The 24,419-nt window shown below is 37.2% G+C and overlaps 1 protein-coding gene across 1 annotated transcript; it reads right to left on the bottom strand.

Moving 5' to 3' along the window:
* Positions 1–11,920: 11,920 nt before the first annotated feature.
* On the bottom strand, positions 11,921–18,388 carry LOC311285729 (sialoadhesin-like). Its single transcript, XM_084435764.1, has 8 exons — positions 18,276–18,388; positions 15,136–15,215; positions 14,288–14,680; positions 13,795–14,112; positions 13,371–13,634; positions 13,166–13,256; positions 12,577–12,628; positions 11,921–12,365 (listed from the first exon to the last, which is right to left on the bottom strand). Exons 2-8 carry the CDS (start codon positions 15,203–15,205, stop codon positions 12,198–12,200), a joined length of 1,356 nt encoding a protein of 451 aa, XP_084291890.1. The 5' UTR covers positions 15,206–15,215; positions 18,276–18,388; the 3' UTR covers positions 11,921–12,197.
* Between the last annotated feature and the right edge of the window lie 6,031 nt (positions 18,389–24,419).

The following is a 24,419-nucleotide window of genomic DNA, read 5'->3' as shown; positions in this document are numbered from 1 at the left end:
CAGCAACCTCTTTACAGTGTATGGTTTAAACTAAAGAATAGAAAATGAATGTTTTCTTGTGCTGAGAGATAAGCATATGTATGTGTGGAAATATCACATATTGTGTTAAAATATTAACAGTTCAATATTAACTGTAATATTGTGTCAATAATTGTATCCCTTAGAACTCATCTTTGATCACCAAAATTACATATTTAAACGGTTTTCCTTAAAATAGCTTGAATGTAACTCTACACCCTGAAATCATTTAGTAGCCTATATTCATATCCATTTGGGAGAAATATTTACTTTTTTTCAAAAACATCACTATTTTGGCTGTTTACGGCTGCCTCGATGGAAATGTATAACTGTTCCAAAAAAGTATTGTTCTGAGACTTTTTGCACAGAGATGATAACAGTATCGTTTCTAAAAACGTGCACTTTAAATCCTGTTTTCAAAAGTTAGCTTTTTCAGAACCCCAAAATGCTTTGTGATAAGATTTGTGTATGAGGTTATTATGATTAAATTCCTATTCATCTTAAGATTTTGAATGGAGGCCTGCAGGTTTTGTGCCAAAATGGTCTGGAATTTGACACTATCCATAGTTAACTTTATCTGAACTATTTCCTCTGTCCAAGCTTTTTAAATGTTTAGTGGCCTAAAAGCTAAATTTTGAATCATCTGTTCATACAAAATTTTACCTCATGGGTTTGACAACATTAGATGGGCTCAGATGTTGTTTTGTTTTTTATTTGATATGTTTGATATTTTTTGTTAGATATTCCTGAAGGTCCTTTAATGTTACTGTAAGTCTCTTGCCAGCCTCCTTGATAAGTTTTCATCTTGTTTTCACATCAGTTTTTGGCAGATTCCCTGTTCTTTGGAATGTCATTGTGACATTCTACACTGCTGAAGAAGCGCGGATGATCTGAAAACAAAGACAAGTAAGCTGGAGTTCCGAGATCTTCATTTGAGATTTTCTACTTAATTTAAAGTGTCATTCATTCGGTGTCCGTTCTGTCACGAGCAGCTTGCGCTGTTTGTGCGACTAAATCTGCGAACAAAATGCAGCTGATATTGTCACACCACGATCGGTCATACTGCAGGCTCTCATTTACAAGTGCACTGATTGCGTGCCAGTCTCCAGATAGGCTATACATGGCATTTTTTCAGTTGATTGTTCTTGTAAGTGCGCCAGATTGGTGCCAATTATTGTCATGTCTGCATTGTAATGCACAACTTTGACTCTCCTTGTTAAAACAACGTGCATCCAAACAACTTTAGCCAATGCAACCTCCTATTGCTTTACGAATACTAGGCTATAACATATGATATTGCATTGGCATTTGTTTGAAATGTAACATCTATGCAAAATAATCCTTGAATCATTTCTTATATAAGGCCATTCCCATTTTGAATATGTGATTTGTGTATTGTCAACAATAAGCATAAACATTCTGCATTTCCATTTTGTAGTGTGGATCATTCATTGCGACATCATGTTTAAGAATCTGTTATCTGATAAAAAATACTTCATGCTACTGCCCATTGACATACTTTTAAAGCTACTGTTGTCCCTTTTTTTGGTCTTCAAAACACCTTAAAATGCAAATGTCGAGATCAGGAAAATCTAAATTTTCTCGGGGGGGGGGGGGGGGGGGGGCATGCCCCCGAACCCCCCTAGCAAGATCATTTTTTTAACCTCTGTGTTTAGAAAACCCTGCGTACGGCCCTGCACCTAGAGTGATGCAGTGATCCTTTGAATAGTTGTCCTAATTTCATGTGTGGATGGACTAAGGAATAGTCACTCAAAATTCATAATTATTTAGTTGTCTCTTCCTATAGTCTGTGGGCCAGTATTAATTGCAAAAACTGCACCTCTTCTGTGGCTATATTAATTTCATAATGATGAAGCCTTTCTCCATGAAGTCAATCAGCAAAAGTTAATTGATAATGTGCAAATATACTGGCCCATTTTGGTGGGAACTAATATTCAATACTAGTCTTACATGTCACTTTTTATAACACATTCATCCTTTGCTGGGACGCTTAATATTTGGGGATATTTAATTTAATTAATCAATCAACAATACTATTGATCAGCATTACCAAACGTGGACGTTTTCCACTAGAAACAAACATTGATGTATTATTTTAATTTAATACTGTGAAGCTGCTTTGATACAATCTGTATTGTGAAAAGCGCTATACTATAAATAAACTTGACTTGACTTAAAAAAATATTGGGGGCATAAATTAAGTGTAGTAGGCTATACCCACTTCTCCAGGCACCACTACATCACTGAGCATATCAGATTATAAAAAGGTGTAAGGTTTGTGCGTGTGTGTGTTCATGTAGGCTATAGACTGATTGCGGCTTGCATTCATGAAATATTGTAATGTTATAGGCCTACTGTATGAGAAAATTTAGATCGGTATTGCGCAACAATCAAGAGATGGGGACGACCCCCCCCCCCCATTTCACCCCGTCATTGTGTTCATGATTATTTAGCATATATATATATAGTAAATAAATATATAGTAAATAAATTTAAAAAATGCCATATACAGTACAGGCCAAAAGTTTGGAAACATTACTATTTTTAATGTTTTAGAAAGGAGTTTCTTCTGCTCATCCTGCCTGCATTTATTTGATCAAAAATACAGATTTTTTTTTAAATATTGTGATATATTCTTACAATTTAAAATAATTGGTTTTCAATTTATTATACTTTAAATTATCATTTATTTCTGTGATGCAAAGCTGAATTTTCAGGATCATTACTCCATCACATGATCCTTTAGAAATTATTCTAATATGATGATTCATTATCAAAGTTGGAAACAGTTCTGCTGCTTAATATTCTTTCATAACCTGTGATACTTTTTTAGGATACTTTGATGAATAAAAAGTAAAATAAATAAATAAATAAATAAATAAATAAATAAATAAATAAATAAATAAATAAATAAATAAATAAATAAATAAATAGAAGAAAATGTTTTAAAAATAGAAATCTTTTGTAACAACAATATACACTACTGGTCAGTAATTTGGGGTCAGTCATTTTTTTCTTTCTTTTTTTGAAATAAATCAATACTTTTATTCAGCAAGGATGCCTTAAATTGATAAAAAAAAATATTAATTTTAAATTTTATAAATTTTATAAATTTTATCTACTATAAAAATAGTAAAGAAGATTTATATTATTAGAATTTTTATTTTATTTTATTTTGAATAAATGCAGTTCTTTTTAACCTTTTATTCATCAAATACATTAGGCAGCAGAACTGTTTCCAACACTCATAATAAATCAGAATATAGAATGATTTCTAAAGGATCATAGACTGGATGTCACATGTGACACTGAAGACTGGAGTAATGATCCTGAAAATTCAGCTTTGCATCACAGGAATAAATGATAATTTAAAGTATAATAAATTGAAAACCAATTATTTTAAATTGTAAGAATATATCACAATATTTAAAAAAAATTCTGTATTTTTGATCAAATAAATGCAGGCTTGATGAGCAAAAGAAACTTCTTTCAAAAACATAAAAAATAGTAATGTTTCCAAACTTTTGGTCTGTACTGTATCCCCCCCAAAACTGCACAACTGTAAAGTAAAACATTAATAAAAAAAAGTGATGATAAAAAATGCGTCTTAAAACTGACATGATTGTTACAAAATCACACAGTCTGGGGCCTCTGGAGAACTCAGAACAACTGCTAACATTAAGTTTAAGGTAAAAATAACTGCCATGAAATTATAGTATCTTACTCCTATGCAATTAGATAAACTGTTCATTCACTACATCACTTTACCTCTGTCTTTATCCCCTTTTATCCTCTTCTCTTCTTTTTTGGCAATGTATCTATCGCAGACTATAATGCTCATTCATAATGTGTCATGTAAATTCGGCCATCCGTCACAATCAGGAAACTTTCACCGTGTCTAGAACTGGCGCGAGCTGCGGTTTGATATTTTGTATTGTTTTGGCTATGGTACCGCCGTGCGGTGTCGTAGACATGCAAATAATATCTTATTTCGTGATTCATGATTTGTGAATTTGTGTGACGCGGTCCTCCGGTCTATTTTTTTTATACTGACTTTTATTTTTAAATTGTGTATAGCTCCAAAAGTCGGTCACTTAGAAGACTAAACCCAGCTTCATCTTGACCTGCTTGATTTGTGATTTTTTTCACAGCAAAGCTCATGTCCATAAGCGGTTTGGTATGTCCACTAGACAGGAAGTTGGAAAATAGCCGTTCTTTCACGTTTAACATCAATTTATAATAAACACACAGACCGCTGGTTTACAAAAACACTAGTTTTATATTGAGCTTGATTTGTGAAAACCTTTACAGTGCAGTTTGTGCCAGTTAACCCTTCCCTGAGTGTTTAAATGGCCCACTCTGATTTGTGAAAGGTTCCACAGTGCAGTTTGGGTCAGTTAACCCTTCCCTGAGTGGTTAAAATAACCATTCTGATTTGTGAAAGGTTCCACATGTCAGTTTGGGTCAGTTAACCCTTCCCTGAGTGTTTAAAATAACCATTATGATTTGTGAAAGGTTCCACAGGTCAGTTTGGGTCAGTTAACCCTTCCCTGGGTGTTTAAAATAACCATTCTGATTTGTGAAAGGTTCCACAGGTCAGTTTGGGTCAGTTAACCCTTCCCTGAGTGTTTAAATGTCCCATTCTGATTTGTGAAAGGTTCCACAGGTCAGTTTTGGTCAGTTTACCCTTCCCTGAGTGTTTAAAATAACCATTCTGGTTTGTGAAAGGTTCCACAGTTCAGTTTGGGTCAGTTAACCCTTCCCTGGGTGTTTAAAATAACCATTCTGATTTGTGAAAGGTTCCACAGGTCAGTTTGGGTCAGTTAACCCTTCCCTGAGTGTTTAAATGTCCCATTCTGATTTGTGAAAGGTTCCACAGGTCAGTTTTGGTCAGTTTACCCTTCCCCAAGTGTTTAAAATAACCATTCTGATTTGTGAAAGGTTCCACAGTGCAGTTTGGACCAGTTAACCCTTCCCTGAGTGTTTAAATTAACCATTCTGATTTGTGAAAGGTTCCCCAGTTCAGTTTGGGTCAGTTAAACCTTCCCTGAGTGTTTAAATGGCCCACTCTGATTTGTGAAAGGTTTCACAGTTCAGTTTGGGTCAGTTAACCCTTCCCTGAGTGTTTAAAATAACCATTCTGATTTGTGAAAGGTTCCACAGTGCAGTTTGGTCCAGTTAACCCTTCCCTAAGTGTTTAAATTAACCATTCTGATTTGTGAAAACTTTCACAGTTCAGTTTGGGTCAGTTACCCCATCCCAGAGTGTTTAAATGAACCATTCTGATTTGTGAAAGGTTCCACAGGTCAGTTTGGGCCAGTTAAACCTTCCCTGGGTGTTTAAAATAACCATTCTGATTTGTGAAAGGTTCCACAGGTCAGTTTGGGTCAGTTAACCCTTCCCTGGGTGTTTAAAATAACCATTCTGATTTGTGAAAGGTTCCACAGTTCAGTTTGGGTCAGTTAACCCATCCCCAAGTGTTTAAATGAACCATTCTGATTTGTGAAAGGTTCCACAGTGCAGTTAGGGTCAGTTAACCCTTCACTGAGTGTTTAAAATAACCATTTTGATTTGTGAAAGATTCCACCGTTCAGTTTGGGTCAGTTACCCCATCCCGAGTGTCTAAATGAACCATTCTGATTTGTGAAAGGTTCCACAGTGCAGTTTGGGTCAGTTAACCCTTCCCTGAGTGTTTAAAATAACCATTCTGATTTGTGAAAGGTTCCACATGTCAGTTTGGGTCAGTTAACCCTTCCCTGAGTGTTTAAAATAACCATTATGATTTGTGAAAGGTTCCACAGGTCAGTTTGGGTCAGTTAACCCTTCCCTGGGTGTTTAAAATAACCATTCTGATTTGTGAAAGGTTCCACAGTTCAGTTTGGGTCATTAACCCATCCCCAAGTGTTTAAATGAACCATTCTGATTTGTGAAAGGTTCCACAGTGCAGTTAGGGTCAGTTAACCCTTCCCTGAGTGTTTAAAATAACCATTTTGATTTGTGAAAGGTTCCACAGTTCAGTTTGGGTCAGTTACCCCATCCCGAGTGTTTAAATGAACCATTCTGATTTGTGAAAGGTTCCACAGGTCAGTTTGGGCCAGTTAACCCTTCCCTGAGTGTTTAGATGTCCCATTCTGATTTGTGAAAGGTTCCCCAGTTCAGTTTGGGTCAGTTAAACCTTCCCTGAATGTTTAAAATAACCACTCTGATTTGTGAAAGGTTCCACAGGTCAGATTAGGTCAGTTAACCCTTCCCTGAGTGTTTAGATGTCCCATTCTGATTTGTGAAAGGTTCCACAGGTCAGTTTGGGTCAGTTAACCCTTCCCTGGTTGTTTAAATTAACCATTCCGATTTGTGAAAACTTTCACAGTTTAGTTTGGGTCAGTTAACCCATCCCTGAGTGTTTAAATGAACCATTCTGATTTGTGAAAACTTTCACAGTTCAGTTTGGGTCAGTTAACCCATCCCCAAGTGTTTAAATGAACCATTCTGATTTGTGAAAGGTTTCACAGGTCAGTTTGGGTCAGTTAATCCTTCCCTGAGTGTTTAAAATAACCATTCTGATTTGTGAAAGGTTCCACAGGTCAGTTTGGGTCAGTTAACCCTTCCATGGGTGTTTAAAATAACCATTCTGATTTGTGAAAGTTTCCACAGGTCAGTTTTGGTCAGTTAACCCTTCCCTGGGTGTTTAAAATAACCATTCTGATTTGTGAAAACTTTCACAGTTCAATTTGGGTCAGTTACCCCATCCCTGAGTGTTTAAATGAACCATTCTGATTTGTGAAAGGTTCCACAGGTCAGTTTGGGCCATTTAACCCTTCCCTGAGTGTTTAGATGTCCCATTCTGATTTGTGAAAGGTTCCCCAGTTCAGTTTGGGTCAGTTAAACCTTCCCTGAGTGTTTAAAATAACCACTCTGATTTGTGAACGGTTCCACAGGTCAGATTGGGTCAGTTAACCCTTCCCTGAGTGTTTAAATGAACCATTCTGATTTGTGAAAACTTTCACAGTTCAGTTTGGGTCAGTTAACCCATCCCCAAGTGTTTAAATCAACCATTCTGATTTGTGAAAACTTTCACAGTTCAGTTTGGGTCAGTTAACCCTTCCCTGAGTGTTTAAAATAACCATTCTGATTTGTGAAAGGTTCCACAGGTCAGTTTGGGTCAGTTAACCCTTCCCTGAGTGTTTAAAATAACCATTCTGATTTGTGAAAGGTTCAGGTCAGTTTGGGTCAGTTAACCCTTCCCCAAGTGTGTAAATGAACCATTCTGATTTGTGAAAGGTTCCACAGTGCAGTTTGGGTCAGGTAACCCATCCCCAAGTGTTTAAATGAACCATTCTGATTTGTGAAAGGTTTCACAGTTTAGTTTGGGTCAGTTAACCCTTCCCTGAGAATTTAAATTAGCCATTCTGATTTGTGAAAGGTTCCACGGTGCAGTTTGGGCCAGTTAACCCTTTCCTGAGTGTTTAAAATAACCATTCTGATTTGTGAAAGGTTCCACAGATCAGTTTGGGTCAGTTTACCCTTCCCTGAGTGTTTAAATTAACCATTCCGATTTGTGAAAACTTTCACAGTTTAGTTTGGGTCAGTTAACCCATCCCTGAGTGTTTAAATGAACCATTCTGATTTGTGAAAGGTTTCACAGTTCAGTTTGGGTCAGTTAACCCTTCACTGAGTGTTTAAAATAACCATTCTGATTTGTGAAAGGTTCCACAGGTCAGTTTGGGTCAGTTAACCCTTCCCTGACTGTTTAAATTAGCCATTCTGATTTGTGAAAGGTTCCACGGTGCAGTTTGGGCCAGTTAACCCTTTCCTGAGTGTTTAAATGAAACATTCTAATCTGTGAAAGGTTCCACAGTTCAGTTTGGGTCAGGTAACCCATCCCCAAGTGTTTAAATGAACCATTCTGATTTGTGAAAGGTTTCACAGTTTAGTTTGGGTCAGTTAATCCTTCCCTGAGTGTTTAAATTAGCCATTCTGATTTGTGAAAGGTTCCACGGTGCAGTTTGGGCCAGTTAACCCTTTCCTGAGTGTTTAAATGAACCATTCTGATCTGTGAAAGGTCCCACAGATCAGTTCGGGTCAGTTAACCCTTCCCTGAGTGTTTAAAATAACCACTCTGATTTATGAAAGGTTCCAAAGGTCAGATTGGGTCAGTTAACCCTTGCCTGAGTGTTTAAATTAACCATTCTGATTTGTGAAAGGTTCCACAGTTCAGTTTGGGTCAGTTAACCCTTCCCTGAGTGTTTAAATTAGCCATTCTGATTTGTGCAAGGTTCCAGTTAACCCTTCCCTGAGTGTTTAAATGTGTTTAAGTGTTTAACATGTGGAACCTTTCACAAATCAGAATGGTTATTTTAAACACTCAGGGAAGGGTTAACTGGCCCAAACTGCATTGTGGTACCTTTCACAAATCAGAATGGGTAATTTAAACACTCAGGGAAGGGTTAACTGACCCAAACTGAACTGTGGAACCTTTCACAAATCAGAGTGGGCCATTTAAACACTCAGGGAAGGTTTAACTGACCCAAACTAAACTGTGAAAGTTTTCACAAATCAGAATGGTTAATTTAAACACTCAGGGAAGGGTTAACTGGGCCAAACTGCACTGTGGAACCTTTCACAAATCAAAATGGTTATTTTAAACACTCAGGGAAGGGTTAACTGACCCAAACTAAACTGTGAAAGTTTTCACAAATCAGAATGGTTTTTTTAAACACCCAGGGAAGGGTTAACTGACCCAAACTGACCTGTGGAACCTTTCACAAATCAGAATGGTTATTTTAAAGACTCAGGGAAGGGTTAACTGAGCCAAACTGACCTGTGGAACCTTTCACAAATCAGAATGGTTATTTTAAACAACCAGGGAAGGGTTAACTGACCCAAACTGACCTGTGGAACCTTTCACAAATCAGAATGGTTATTTTAAAGACTCAGGGAAGGGTTAACTGACCCAAACTGCACTGTGGAACCTTTCACAAATCAGAGTGGGCCATTTAAACACTCAGGGAAGGGTTAACTGACCCAAACTGAACTGTGAAACCTTTCACACACCAGAATGGTTGTTTTAAACACTCAGGGAAGGGTTAACTGGTCCAAACTGCACTGTGGAACCTTTCACAAATCAGAATGGTTATTTTAAACACTCAGGGAAGGGTTAACTGACCCAAACTGACCTGTGGAACCTTTCACAAATCAGAATGGTTATTTTAAACACCCAGGGATGGGTTAACTGACCCAAACTGAACTGTGAAAGTTTTCACAAATCAGAATGGTTCATTTAAACACTCAGGGAAGGGTTAACTGACCCAATCTGACCTGTGGAACCGTTCACAAATCAGAGTGGTTATTTTAAACACTCAGGGAAGGTTTAACTGACCAAACTGAACTGGGGAACCTTTCACAAATCAGAATGGGACATCTAAACACTCAGGGAAGGGTTAACTGGCCCAAACTGACCTGTGGAACCTTTCACAAATCAGAATGGTTATTTTAAACACTCAGGGAAGGGTTAACTGACCCAAACTGACCTGTGGAACCTTTCACAAATCAGAATGGTTATTTTAAACACCCAGGGAAGGGTTAACTGACCCAAACTGCACTGTGGAACCTTTCACAAATCAGAGTGGGCCATTTAAACACTAAGGGAAGGGTTAACTGGCCCAAACTGCACTGTAAATGTTTTCACAAATGAAGCTCAATATAAAACAAGTGTTTTTGTAAACCAGCGGTCTGTGTGTTTATTATAAATTGATGTTAAACGTGAAAGAACGGCTATTTTCCAACTTCCTGTAGTGGACATACCAAACCGCTTATGGACATGAGCTTTGCTGTGAAAAAATTCACAAATCAAGCAGGTCAAGATGAAGCTGGGTTCAGTGACCGACTTTTGGAGCTATACGCAATTTAAAAATAAAAGTCAGTATAAAAAAAATAGACCGGAGGGCCGCGTCACACAAATTCACAAATCATGAATAACGAAATTAGATATTATTTGCATGTCTACGACACCGCACGGCGGTACCATAGCCAAAATAATAAAGAATATCAAACCGCAAAACTATCTTTACTCCGGTGCGAAACCTAGCCTATGTAAGCTACCACCTTTGGTTATCCTGAAGATGGGAAGATTTCTGTCCCGTTAACGAATCCACGACATCCAACGTAGTAAGCTTTCTTGCCCTCGCTGCGAGCCTTTTCAATGATGGGCCATAACTTGTTCCGACGTTCTCTATCTTCTTTTGAGAGATCCTCTGCAAACTTCCAGTGGTTGTCTTTGAGAAATTGTGATGTCTTTGCAGCTTTCCATAGGCTATCTCTGGTCACCCTTGAGATTAATTGAATGAGAATCGGTCTGGGCTTGCTGCTGTTAGGGAGCTTTGCGCCGCTGCGATGCACAGTGTCAACGGTGTCACGGATGCGGTTTTTGCATTCAGGTAAAACGGCTTGACAGATCTCGATGGCAATCTGGCGGACATCATTCTTTTCATTTTCTTTGACACCAAGGAGCCTCAGATTCCACCTCCGACCGTTCCAGGTCGAAGATCTGTTGCTGGTGTGTGTATGCGACTCTCCTCTTTAGTCATCCTGTTTTCTAGAGTGCCCACTCGTTTTTTCACATCTTTTATCTCCTCACACGCGAAGTCCACAGTTTTTTTTACACCATCTAGCTGCAACGCCAGCCCATCCATTCTTTCATTTATTAGTTTCGACAGGGAAGCGACGACATCTATGTCTTCTACCTTGGAAGAAAGCATCGGCTTTTTAGGAGCTGGAGATTGTCTGGGTGACAGGGACAGAGGAGGAAATTCTTCCGTAAGATCCTCCATTACTGGCAAAGTCACCGAGCCAGTCGTGTAGTCATGAATGTTATCAATTAGAGGGTTTCCTCCTGAGGCGGCGTGGCTAGCATCACCTGTTGGCATTGTCAACTTTGCTCTTGGGTTTTTCAGCGGTCTTTTATTTTCGCGGGTCGACATCTCAAAGGTTAAATCCTCCTCACAAAGTTCCTTTAGCGTTAAGCACTATAAATGATTACAAGGTCCAAACAGAAAGGTTGTTTTAACCGTATTCAAAGTTTTTCGGTTGCACAGCTCGACAGTAAGCGTCTACCTACTCGGCCATCTTGGTCCTCCTATACACTTAAATTATGCAGCAACACATTTAAACACACAGATGACGACGCATTTAGACGTCCAGGGACGCGCAGAATAGACGTGGAATTCACGGTCAGATAACGTCGAAGACGTCCGTTCAACTTTCATTTTGGAACTATTTTTCAACCATGACGGGACGTGTCGGACGGACGTCTTTTCAACGGTCATTAAACGTCCAAATGTTTGCTGGGTAGCTAGTTGATTTCTTCAACGATGCATTGTACTATAGTTAAGCAGCGAGTTACGTCGTTGTTCGGGAAACGCACCCCAGATTGGTACCTCTTCACAATGAGATCCCGCACATCCTTTGTAAGCTCATTGTGGGCCATGGCTTCAGCAAGAAGGCCAAAAAGATTTTACAGAACCCAGAAAGCGATGATTTTATTCAGGGTTAATCAGCATCATTAAAATATGATTTTTAAGTAAGAGTTTGAAGTTATGTATTCAGTTAATCGCAAACAGTGTGCACATTTATGCAACCAGCCAGGTAATTTTAGGTTTGCTTTTTCCTTAACCCTCTTAGGGTTCCGTTCTGACCCCAATTGAATCCGCCAAAACACAGCATAAATGTATAGTTTAGAAGTAAACATAAAAAAAAAAAAGACATATAATTTGTATTAAATTAAAAAAAATATATATTTTTCATACAGTAGCTTATGTAAAGTGGAAATGAGGACCGTATGAGGGTTAAACATTTTTCTTAAGAGCTTCCTGAAAAAATAAAAAAAATAAAAAATAATATTCAGCTATTTTATCAGGGGAGTGTAAACCTTTTATACCCACTGTATAGGTCAACTCACACTGCACTGACAGACAGCGTCCATCGCGGACAATCACCAGATTACAGTACATCACTTCTCAAGACATTCCACGACTCAAAAACACTGATTGAATGATTGAAAACAAGCGGCGAACAGTAACGGATTTCAACAGGGGAAACTGCGTCTGTCGGTGAAGTGTGAATTGGCTTTAAGTGAACCTTCAAACCCTAAGATACTCTGTACTCTACTTCTGTGTATTCATCATGCTTGAAGAGTGTCTCTGTGATGCATAGTTCTGCTGCTCTGAGATGTCAGTCTTTTCATAGTAGATGATCAGTGTTTCATCATCAGAAATTTCATTGGTCGTGATGTCACTGGCAGTGTTGACATAATCCACATCTGTGATTTTAACCTGTGCACAATGAAAACAGATTACAATCATGTTTTATGTGCAAAATATTTTCACATAATTAGCTGGAAAAAATAAAGAAACAAATTTTTAATAAATTAATGGTCATAAATATGAACAAGCTGATGAATCAATAAATAAGAAATGTCTAGAAAACTGAACTATTATGAACCAGATTTCTACACAAAACTATACAAAAATAAACTAAATTTACCTGACCAGAACGATTCTTTTCATTGGCACTGGGTTCATTGAAAATCTTTCTCCTAATAAAGAAGGAAGGTCGAAATGTTTTCGTAATGTTTATTTTTGCAGTGGCAAAAATTATATTCAAACGGTTCAAGTGCAAATTGGCAATGACAACAGAAATATGCTGTAAAACAATGTGGGATTCTTAATACATGTAAAAAAGGATCACCTATCGTTTCTGAAGAGCAGAAAAAAAGCATGTTATGAAAAATACCATTATGTTTGATGGTTATAAACAATATCTTCACATTTGCGTCAATATTGACATTGAATATTATACACTTGACAATAAACAAAATAATTTCAATTTTCTATGTCCTGGTAGATGAGAAGAAATTAAGAATAATGTAATATTAATATATTGCATGTGCATGACTGAAGCGCTTTCTAATAGTTTGTTTGATCACTATATGAAGTCAAAAGTGAATCAGTTTTTAACTGACTGATGCTTAAACAAGAAAAATGCAAAGTATATCTTAAAACAGGATGTTTCAAAAAAGGCATAACAGTAATAAAACTACTGTTTAATTCAGAATGAAAGTGAATATTTTTACCTTGCACAAAACCCAAGAGCAGAGAGCGTGAGAACTGCCACGATTCCTCCCACACAACCAGCAATCAGAGGCATAAAGTGTCCATCTTGTCCTATAGGATGTGAAACACTTGTAATTCCACCAGAATGTTGTATTTCAATATAATCTTCATTGCCTTAAATCTGTAAATGACCTTGTTCTTTACATGTAGACTGTATTAACTCACCTTCAACTGTGAGCTGGATCTCTGACGATGACTGTTTTCCAAGTTTATTCTGAGCAGTGCAGGAATACCATCCTGCATTATTTTGAGTTCCAGTGAAGGTAATCTGCTTTCCCTGAGCTATTGGCATCTCCTGTCCACGTTTGTACCAGGTGTAGTTCATTTCTCTTGATGGACTGGCTTTGCTTTTGCAGGTCAAAGTTACATTAGAGTTAACAGAGACTGAAGCAGATGGATCGAAGGTGATGCGAGTTTCTTTTGGAGAAACTTTGACAGAAACACAAGCACATAAATAGGAAAAGCAGTAAAACACCCGTGCATTAGACATTTCTAGGAAGCTAAACACCAAATTCTGTTTAAGCAGCACTTTGTGCATTTAAGTACACACAGGGCTATGTTAAAGGAAGTAAGCCGTCTAATCACTTACACAGGACTTGTAGCATCACGGTGGTCTCCACAGTTGAGTCTTTAGATGTTTTTCTTGGATATGTAGCAGTGCAGGAGATGTTCTTTCTGTGATCCATGTATGAAGCTTTGAAGGTCATGTTTGAAAACACTGACTGGGTTTTATCAGGTTTCTCCTGTAACTGTGTTGTAATGTGGGCAGATTCAGGGATGTTGGACCAGGATATTGTAGGAGGTTGTTTGGGGCAGGGGGCTTCAGCAGAGCAGCTCAGACTGACTGTTGTGTTCTCCATCACTTCTTTCAGATCAGTGGGTTGAAGGATGAGAGGTTGTGGTGAATCTACAGAAATAAATGATTGTAGCTCGTCATTAAGAAGCTGTTCTTAGTGATGTTTGTTAATTATGTAAATAATATTTACATTTAAATGTATTCATTTATTACATTTATCAAGTGACTTACAAGTGAAGGAAAGCATTAGAACCTGTATGTTAAAGACAATAGAGATGACGTTTACCTTTGACAGTGATCCTCACAGTCTTTCTTGAATCATCGTGGTTAAACGTTAGTCTGAACACATTTGGCTCCATTTCCAGTCTGAAGTAGTAAAGATCTGAATGATTCATCATGATGTTATAGAAGACAGTTGTGCAGTTCCTCTCACTGAGGTTTCCAGTCATCTGTATGTCACTAAATCCTCTTATGATGTTTTTGCTGCTATTAAAAACTATACAACTGTCGTCATCAGCAAAATATGATGTCTTTTTTAGCCAGATCCCATTCATATATTTTGTCTTGATACGTTTGTCCTCAAAATTGGAGATGGTGAATGTACAAGGAATCTGCACACAAGAGCCTGTCAGAGCTGTTACTGTCTCAGGCATCACTGCAGAGTAGATATCACCATCAGCTGAAACATAAAATCACATTAGTGCATTATAATTTAAACCTTAGAGAGGTAAAGGTTGTAAAGGGACAGCTCACCCAAAAATGAAAATTCTCACCCTTTTAGTTACAAATCTTCATGTTCTTCCAAACCTGAATGACTATTTTTCTTAAAATAAAGATTTTAAAGATTTTTTTCATAATTCTCTTGTATACAACAAAAGAGTACAGTACACTGATATAGGAAAGTCAAGCTCTAAAAAGGACAACACAGCACCATAAAAGTAATTATGACATATGACTTGTGCCCTGTATTTAAAGTCTTCTCGTCATTTGCTTTAACGGTCTTTGCTCGATACATTTTCTTGTCCTCTGCCAATCACATGCCTGCATTTTATCTCTTGTGTATCATATCAGTTGTGGTTCTGCTGAATGTGATTGTTTAAAATAAAAAATAAATTGAGTGTAATATGGACCAACCTGAGTGAGTGTGTAGAAACACAGAGCTGATGATGATGATGATGAAGGACATGCTCTGGAACACAGACATCACTGGAGCTCTGACAAAAACAGGAAATAACCTAAATATACTTGTGTGCCAAAAAAAAACCCACAACATTTTTTTTTTTCTCTGTCCACAACTGTAATCGTTCGTTTGTTTATTTATATAGCACCTTACAGACTACCACCGTAGTTCCAAAGTGCTGTACATTGCAATAAAACCAACAGGACAGGAAAACCAAGACATACAACATCCATGTACAAAAGTGCTTAAAAAGCCAAAGAATACAGATACGGTTTTAAACGGCCCTTAAAAACATTAAGATTCAAGGAGGATCTAACGTCCAGTGGTAGATTATTCCACAATCTAGGACCAGCAACAGCAAAAGCACGGTCACCTTTCATTTTAAGATGCGCACGGGGAATCGTTAAGAGAAACTTGTTTGCTGATCTTAGTCTTACACCTGCGCTATAGGGCTTGATGAGCTCAGCCAAGTATTCTGGCGCCATTCCGTGTAGTGCTTTAAAAACATGTATCAGGATCTTATACTGTATCCTAAATTGTATTGGTAGCCAACCTAACACAGATAGAAGGGGAGTAACATGGTCTGTTTTCCCAGCATTCATCAACAGCCTTGCAGCAGCATTTTGTACTAGCTGCAAGCGGGCAATGTGCGTTTGAAGTGCACTACAATAATCTAGACGTAAAAAAATATACGCGTGGACAACTTTTTCCAGGTCGATGGCTGAGAGAATTGGTTTCAGTTTTGCTATTGCTCTTAAATAAAAGAAGCAATTGCGTACTACTGTCTTTATCTGTCGATCAAAAATTAAGGATGAATCGAAAATGACTCCCAAGTTCTTTACTTGATCCTGCAAGTATCCCTTCCACGGGCCCAATTGATCGATTAACATTTGGCTACCAGCTGTGCGACCAAAAAGAATAATTTCTGTTTTGTTTTCATTCAATTGGATGAGATTTTCAGCCATCCACAGCTTTACTTCCTCCAGACATTTGAGAATGGCATTTGAATCCTTACCACCGGATCTCAAAGGCACATAGACTTGAGTGTCATCTGCATACAGATGGTAAGAGATGCCATACTTCTTAAAAATAATTCAATGAATTGTACCTTCAGCTTGAGTGTTATTACTGTGTTTAACTAAAGAGATTTAAAGAAAGTTAACAGTCACTGCAGACTCTCCCATGGTTAATATCTTAATAACGTTCAGTTATAAGTCACTTGTAGTTATTAGAGATGAACTAATCGTTTACAAAAAATGAATAAACGTTCATAAATGATTTATAAGTGATATGCTAAAATGTATTGATTGTTTTGTCATTTCAGTTATAAGTCATTTATAAATAAGTTAATGATGAACTTATTTAAAAAACATGACTATTCGTTCATAATTGAGTAATAAGCGGTGAGCTAACATTTTATGAATGTTTTGTTAATTCAGTTACAAGTCATTTATAAAATATTAGTTAATGATGAGCTGATCATTTCCAAAATGACTACATTCATAAATTATTTATAAGTGGTATGTTATCGATTTACAAATGTGTTGTAAGTCATCTTAAAATATTTTAAATGATTAAGTAAATCAAACAGGTCATTAGTAGATGGTTATTAAATCATTAGTTGATACATTATTAATCACTTATAAATGTCAACATTGTTTTAGTATCATTATCTCAATAAACAATAGTTAATCATTAACAAATGATAAACGAACTATTAGTAATTAATTAGTATATCATTTATTGATGTATTGTGAAGTTGTAAGCTGGTCTGTGTTCAAAAGCACAAACATGCAGGTATGCCAAAGCAATATTTTGAAGAAGAGTAATTTATTTGTTTTGAAGTGGATAAACATTTATAAATGACGCGAGTTATGTTAAATCCTTTCACTCATCAGCACACACTTGTGTTCTGTGTGGAGTGTGTGGATCTAATGATAATGTGAACCTCAGAACTGGTTTTACCTTCAACTGATGCTCACATCATGTGCACAGTCAACCAGTCAACATGTACACTGCAGTACACACTACAAAGTGTTCAACACCTGTTATAGATGATGAGTGAACGTATTAATAAATCATTTACAAAGCTTTCTGCATACCCTAATCTAAAGTGTAAATTATTCATCACTTGTAAATGTGTTACAGATCATTTGGAGATCTTTCTGATCTGTTTCAAATGATCTGTATATCTATACAAGTCATTTACAGCACTTTCTGCATCCCCTAATCTAAAGTGTAAACTATTCATCACACGGAAACGTGTTATAGCCATGTTTTGTAAATAATTAGCTCATCATTAACTAATAATTTATAAATGACTTATAACTGAATTAACAACACGTTCATAAAATGTCACCACTTATTAATCAATTATGAATGCATATTCATGTTTTGTAAGTGATTAGTTAATCATTAACTTATTATTTATAAATGACAAGACTGAATTAACCAAACATTCTTAAAATGTTAGCATATCACTTATTAATCAGTTATGAATTTATAATCATAACTTATTAGTGACTTATAACTGAACGTTATTAGGGGCCAAGCACATGTGTGTAGGCTCCTATTGAAATCGTTGCCGTTCTTATTATTCTTCTTCCGCTCTGGGAGTCTATGGCAGCCCATAGAACCGCTTGTGGGAAAGTTATCAAATTTGGCACACATTTAGAGGAGAGTCTGATCCTGTCACCATAGCAAATCACCAAATCAATTCCTCTAGCGTATGTGTCATTGTCTCCTCACTCTGACCAGATCACATCAATTTCGTAACTGCGCCACTTATTGGTCAAAAGTAACAAACCATTAAATCATATTATTAGTGACTGTATCTATGATTTTTTTCACCCATTTTGACTAAGATCATCTTAAAAATGTCTTTAATTGCTCATTGTTGCATTTGGTCTGACACTCCCAGCCATGTTGGCATGTCTTATCGTCTTCTTGCGTTTGGCCCCGGTAATTCCTGCTTGCAGCTATATTTATAAAGTATTACCCTTTATCAAATAAATAAGTGTTGTCATTAACTTAATGTTTACAACATGTTTCTTATGATTTATACTTTTAAAAATTCACAAGAGACAAGCCTTACCTCAGAGCAGTGCAGTCAAAGAAAAGCAGAAGTTCATGAAAATGTTTTCCTTTATGCGAGATCTCTTAAACACTTAGTGACGTGACGTACTCTTGACGATCTCCCAGCAGCACTACAGGACGAGATATTACCAATCAGCCTTTGTTCAATGTGTGCTTAAATGTTTGTCATTCGTTCAAAGAGGATGGAAACCATAACACAAAAATATGCAGATAAACTCAAATACAATAATAATGTTTTTAAGGTCATATCAAACAAGGAAAAGCAATGCAGGAATGTTTGTTTGATAGTATTGACAAAATTTTAGCATTTGCACACTCATTCATTGCTTATTGTGTACTCTTGTGTACTTTTTGCTAACTTTTTTTCAATGCTCATCAATAAAACTAACTATAACTATACTAACTAACTAACCATGACACATCTATTGAATGCAGGGGAGCTTCTGTGCTCAATGTGACTGGTGCAAAAGTCTGCAACACTTAAACCCACAAATTCACACCATTTTTAGACTGAATGCTGGCTCATGAGATATGGATGTTGTGTAAAACTAATAAAAAAAAAAAGAACTGAAACCCAAAGTTTATTTAGTGTGTAATGTTGCTGTTTGAGCATAAACAACATCTGCAAAGTTACAACGCTCAAAATTCAAAACAAAGGAAGATATTTGCTTATAAAGAAAACGTTTTTTAAGGACTACAACAAACGGCTGGTACACGAGATTCCTCCCGGGATAGTGACATCACTAACCCTAAAATTTACATAAACCCCGCCCCCCGAACACGCAGTCCATGTTGAGAAGAGGAAGAGTTTTTGCAGTAGATCACATTTGAGAGTCTGCTCAAGCTGTCGCATCCGTCTTTTCACATGCAGTGTCGCTCTATAGGCATCTTACAACAGTTCCCACACAAGCGATTTATAGATTATCATGACAGGATATGCTAATCAAATACTTGAAGATAGTTAACTACACATCAGCAACATAAATTCATCAACTAATGTCCTGTTGCATTCTACATGTTGTCACTTCTTCTTCTTGAATCTCTCCATCATTGTCCGAACAGTTTCTGACATTTTAGTGCTTGTCTGCATGAGGTAATCAGAGCTGCTAACACTCACAAGCTCTTGAAGCTCCGCCCTCTGTGCCAGGAGCAACAGCTCATTTGCATTTAAAGGGACACACACAAAACGACACGTTTTTGCTCACCCTTAAAAGGGAACAATTTTAACATGCTGTAAAAAATAATCTGTGGGGGATTTTGAGCTAAACTTCACATACACAGCCTGGGGACATCAGAGATTTATTTTACATCTTGTGAAAAGGGACATTATACCACCCCTTTAAAGCTGCTGTATGTTGTTTGTATGTACTGTACTAAAGTATAAAAATAACATCATGTGTTTGCAATTATTTAGGAAACGTGATAAGTTCACATACTTGTTTCTCTGAAAAACAATGCTACAGCCAGTTATATTACTTTGAAATGTGCGTTCCTTGTAGGTTTTTGTTTCTGTCTATGTGATCCTGCCCACTGCCAATTTACCCAATAGTATCTCGACACCCGGGTTGCCATTTGGCAGGAAACACAGTGTATTGCAGCCATGGAAGCCAGCAAACGAACTGGGTCCGAGATCACAGATTCTACCTGACTTAAAAATCTTCGGCATCCATCTAAAAATCTCTATGAACGGGAGCATATAAAAACACGGATAAATTAACTCATCAACTTACAAGTGTGTAAGTCTCCTTGTCTTCCATTGCGATCGCTCCTGTTGTGTGTCCTCAATCAATCAACCCGCGTTGAGTCTGAGGAGGAGGAGGCGGGGAAACAACTCTCTCCATTTTTTTGAATTTGGACTGCAGTACCCATTTCAACCGCTAGCTGTCAATATTACATACTGCACCTTTAACCCTCTGGGGTCTGAGGTGTTTTTGGGGTCCTTGAGATGTTCTGACATGCCCTGACATTTGTGCTTTTTTCAGTTGCTTATAAACATATTAATGGCAAAAAAAATTACACACTATTTAGCACAAACAGGGCTACCATAATATGTGAGCAACAAGAATGTACATGTCTGCATTTTTGAGAGAATAATGTTTATGCGTGGTTATTGAAAAAACTAAAAACTAAAGTTTCTGAAATAAGGCCATAAAACACATACTAAATATGTGCCAATAAGACTTTTGTCTAATAGATGTCATTGCCTAGTGTTTTTTCTTCAAAATTATGTGAAAATCACCCTGCCTAATCATTCACATAACACAATACATTGATTTGAATTTTGCAAAGCACTTTCTGTTTGGAAAGGCAATATGCGGAGTGGGCGTCACAGATCATGCATATTTAGTGGTTCACACCTTAGGAGACAATGGGGCCTGCATACTTAATTAGCCATTCATTCAGGTGAGTCACTGAGCCACAAGAATGCAAGAGCAACAGTTGGAAGCATCTCAATTCTTTTTTATTTTTCCACATATTGTGCTTGCAATTTGGCCTATAATATCCAAGGAAAACATGTCTAGTAATTGTGCAGTTAATTCTCATACTGTATTTTCAGTTTTGGAATATTTATCCTCTCCCCAAATTTGTCACTAATAAAACACAATAAAAATTATTTAAAGAAAAGGCTTATATTTACCTTTTAATAGTTTGTTTACATCTACCTTGTAAATATATTTTTTTATTAAAAAGGTTACAATTACAACAACAATTCAAGTGTAATCTTTCTTTGTAAAAACTAAAGTATACATTTTATCATACATATTTCAAAGTTAAAAAGGTTACAACAACAATAATTACAATTTCAACAATATTTCAAGTGTACTCTTTCTTTGTAAAAAAAAAGATTATAGGCCTACATTTTATCTATGTAGGCTATTCATTACTTTGAATATAGCCAACATTGGAACAGCAACAGTGAACGCACCGGAGAAATGCACATTTATTAGGCTACATAGTTTTTTTTGTTTTGGATGGTTTTGTTTAGAACCAGCTTTCTGTAAATATATTAAAACATTTTTAGACATGTGAGGCGAGTAGGCTACGGGTTCATGATGATCTCCAGTTCAGACCTTATGTTGTGATTGCTAGCCTATATTTACTTTAAATCCAGGAAATTTGTTAATGAAAAAATTATTAAAATTAAGATACAATTGATACAAAACGAAATTCGTTTTAAAGAAAGGATTTGTACTTTCTGTTTTGAGGTCTCTGTGAATGTTTGAAAGTATTTTAGTGCTTAGAGCGCTCGCGTCCATAATGGAGAACTGTCACGTAATATTGTTTTTTTCCTCATAAATGCGAACACGAAAAATAAAAGACAAAAGACTTTTAAGTAAAACTTACTCCGAAATTGTGTCCTCGGCGGAATTCGCTCTTCAATATGCTGCCGTTCGTCGTCTGTTACAATCTTCCTCTGAGGAAACAACCTGGTATCGTGCATTTTTCCTTGCTGTCCAGAATCATCTGAAGGGCGTCTTTATTACCGGAGAAGCGTGCCATACTCAAAACGCGATGAACTATCAGTAAGTCTGATGAAGAAACTGTGTTTTTATGGCATTGATCGGGGGGCATATGCGATGCATACTAGATCACCTAAACTATTTACATGTGAATCGCGCCGGGGGCGGGGCGCCCGCAGCTGATTATAAAGATAATGAGGCAGAAGGAAAAACGGTACCTCTCCTTGCTTTCAAACGGATTACATGAGTTGAAAACATTTGTGTTTTATATAAATTACTTCATTTAAAAGAAGAGATTTCAAGCTTCATAAAGACATAACTCACATGCCTGTGTGAGAAGTATTCGCTGAGTTATGATTCATTTTCGGACGCGTTTCAGAATGGACTACACGGACAGAGAGAAGGCAGAACCTAGCTTCCTGTTTATTTTTCTTTATTTTGCAAAAAGCACCACACTTTGTTTTTATTGTGAGTATACACATTTAACAGAATCGATTGATGTATGAAACTCCTATGGAAAATCAAAGTCAACAGAGTATTTATGAGTTTCTTTTACACTGATAAAAAAAAAGCGAGCTGGTATCGCCGGCGATACCGCCGACCTCAGGGGGTTTTGAAACTACATACTTTCCACTGATAAAGAAAGTCTTCTCATGCAGGAAATACGATGTGGAAACCCACAGTTTCCAAAGTACAGAGGGAATATTATTTAAAGGTGCACTATGCACATTTTTTTGTTCAAAATGTATCAATACACCACCAATTCTTCTTCCAAAACGTGTTTTTGCCTTACCCTGATTCACTATGGTAAGCCCATTATAAGTGTTTATATTTTAGACTGAGCGAGATGATTTTTGCATGAAATTGCGAACATGTCCCTCATACGTGCGTGTCTCGTCACATCCGTAAATAGAGAAAAGTTGCTCTGGCTACTTTGACGCATGTGGGACTGCCATAGGTTAGTTTACATTTACATTTTGTCATTTAGCAGACGCTTTTATCCAAAGCGACTTACAAATTAGGACTAAAATTAAGCGAGTCATCATGAAGAGGCAAAAAACAACAACAACGCAAGAAGTGCTCAGAATACGAGGTTCAGGCATTGTTCAGAGTAGCATAAGCATGATAAGTGAGGTTTTAAAGGAAATAATTTTTTTTTTTTTTTTTATGAAGGTAAGTGCTCACGGAAGAGATGGGTTTTCAGCTGTTTTTTGAATGTTGTCAGGGATTCTGCATTCCGGATGAGGGTGGGGAGAGTGTTCCACCAGCATGGTTATCACCAGCATGCTTATCACAATGAGCGAGAAAGGTTGACATGAAGCACACTAAATCGTACTCGGTTACTAACGTAACCTCGGTTCTCTCTAGTAGAGGGAACGAGTACTGCGTAAGAGTATCTTACGCTAGGGGAAAATCCTTTTTCCGCGAGATATTGAAGCCAAAAATTATCCTTAATTTTTTAATAATGCAAACGCATTGCGGCAGCATACAGACATAGGCGAGACAGCTCGCGCGCCTATTGGCTGCTCTGCGGCAACTGCAGCAGCCTATCGAGCGAGGCCTGGCATGACGCCAGACCCAATGAGGGTGCTTCGTGCCCGCTGCGTCACATCCCGCTGAAACGGGCGTGGCCTAGGCCTATAAATACGGCTCGCAGGCAGCTAATATCTGGCTTTTCATCATTGAAGCAACCAGAGCGTGTGCGTGCACGGCAAGATACGCAGTACTCGTTCCCTCTAGAACCGAGGTTACGTTAGTAACCGAGTACGTTCTCTTACGAGAGGTCTCTCGTACTGCGTAAGAGTATCTTACGTTAGGGGACCCAATGCAAGACGCCGTGCATGCTGAGATCTGACACCAAAGACCCAAGGGCGAAAGCCCGGGGTTCATATAGTGCACAATCACCCAGGGAACCATTTTTTTGTGAGTGTTTAGATAGATAATGTTACAAAAGTGAGATGAAGGAAACAGTGTTTTTTAATGAGTGCAATTGGGGTCCGAACGGAACCCAACGGAAGGAACCGAACGGAACCCAACGTCCGAACGGAAGGTATGTAAAAAAAAAAAAAAAAAAAAAAAAACACATTCAGAGTCTTCGTTTAAAATGAATGAGAAAGCTGAAAAATGTATATGTTTTTTTATTTTTCAATAAAATCAATAAATCTGGCATAAATCTGAAAATTGTCACAAAAAAATGAAGGCCTGGTACTAGAGCACAAATGCAATGTGGAATAAACTTCCTCTCTCACACACAAAAACACACACAAGTGTGACTTTTGCAGAGAGAGCAAACAAAATCAGCCACAAATGCAGAACAAATGTAGACATTGAAGAGGTGGGATTTAACACACACACACAAACAAACATGCACGCACACACACAAACACTTTCGCACACACACGCACACGCACACACTCACACACACACGCACAAACACATGCGCACACACACAACTCCTGTTCATTTGTGCTTATTGCTAATGGTTTTGTTTGCATATTTTTTAAATAATTTATTATTCTAAAGTTAGTGATTATATAACATTTGGTTTATAGAAATAAATAATTTGTGAATACAATCTAACTTATTTTTTTAGAGGCATTTTAGTTATATATTTGCAAATATATACAACAAAAAAATCCAACCTTTCACAAAAATGCTGATTTTAATGTTTTTTATAATTT

The sequence above is a fragment of the Rutilus rutilus genome (assembly GCF_951802725.1).
Source record: "Rutilus rutilus genome assembly, contig: SCAFFOLD_59, whole genome shotgun sequence".
Taxonomy (NCBI): domain Eukaryota; kingdom Metazoa; phylum Chordata; class Actinopteri; order Cypriniformes; family Leuciscidae; genus Rutilus; species Rutilus rutilus.
Note: the sequence above shows the minus strand (reverse complement) of the source record. Positions and strands in the feature narration are given on the sequence as shown.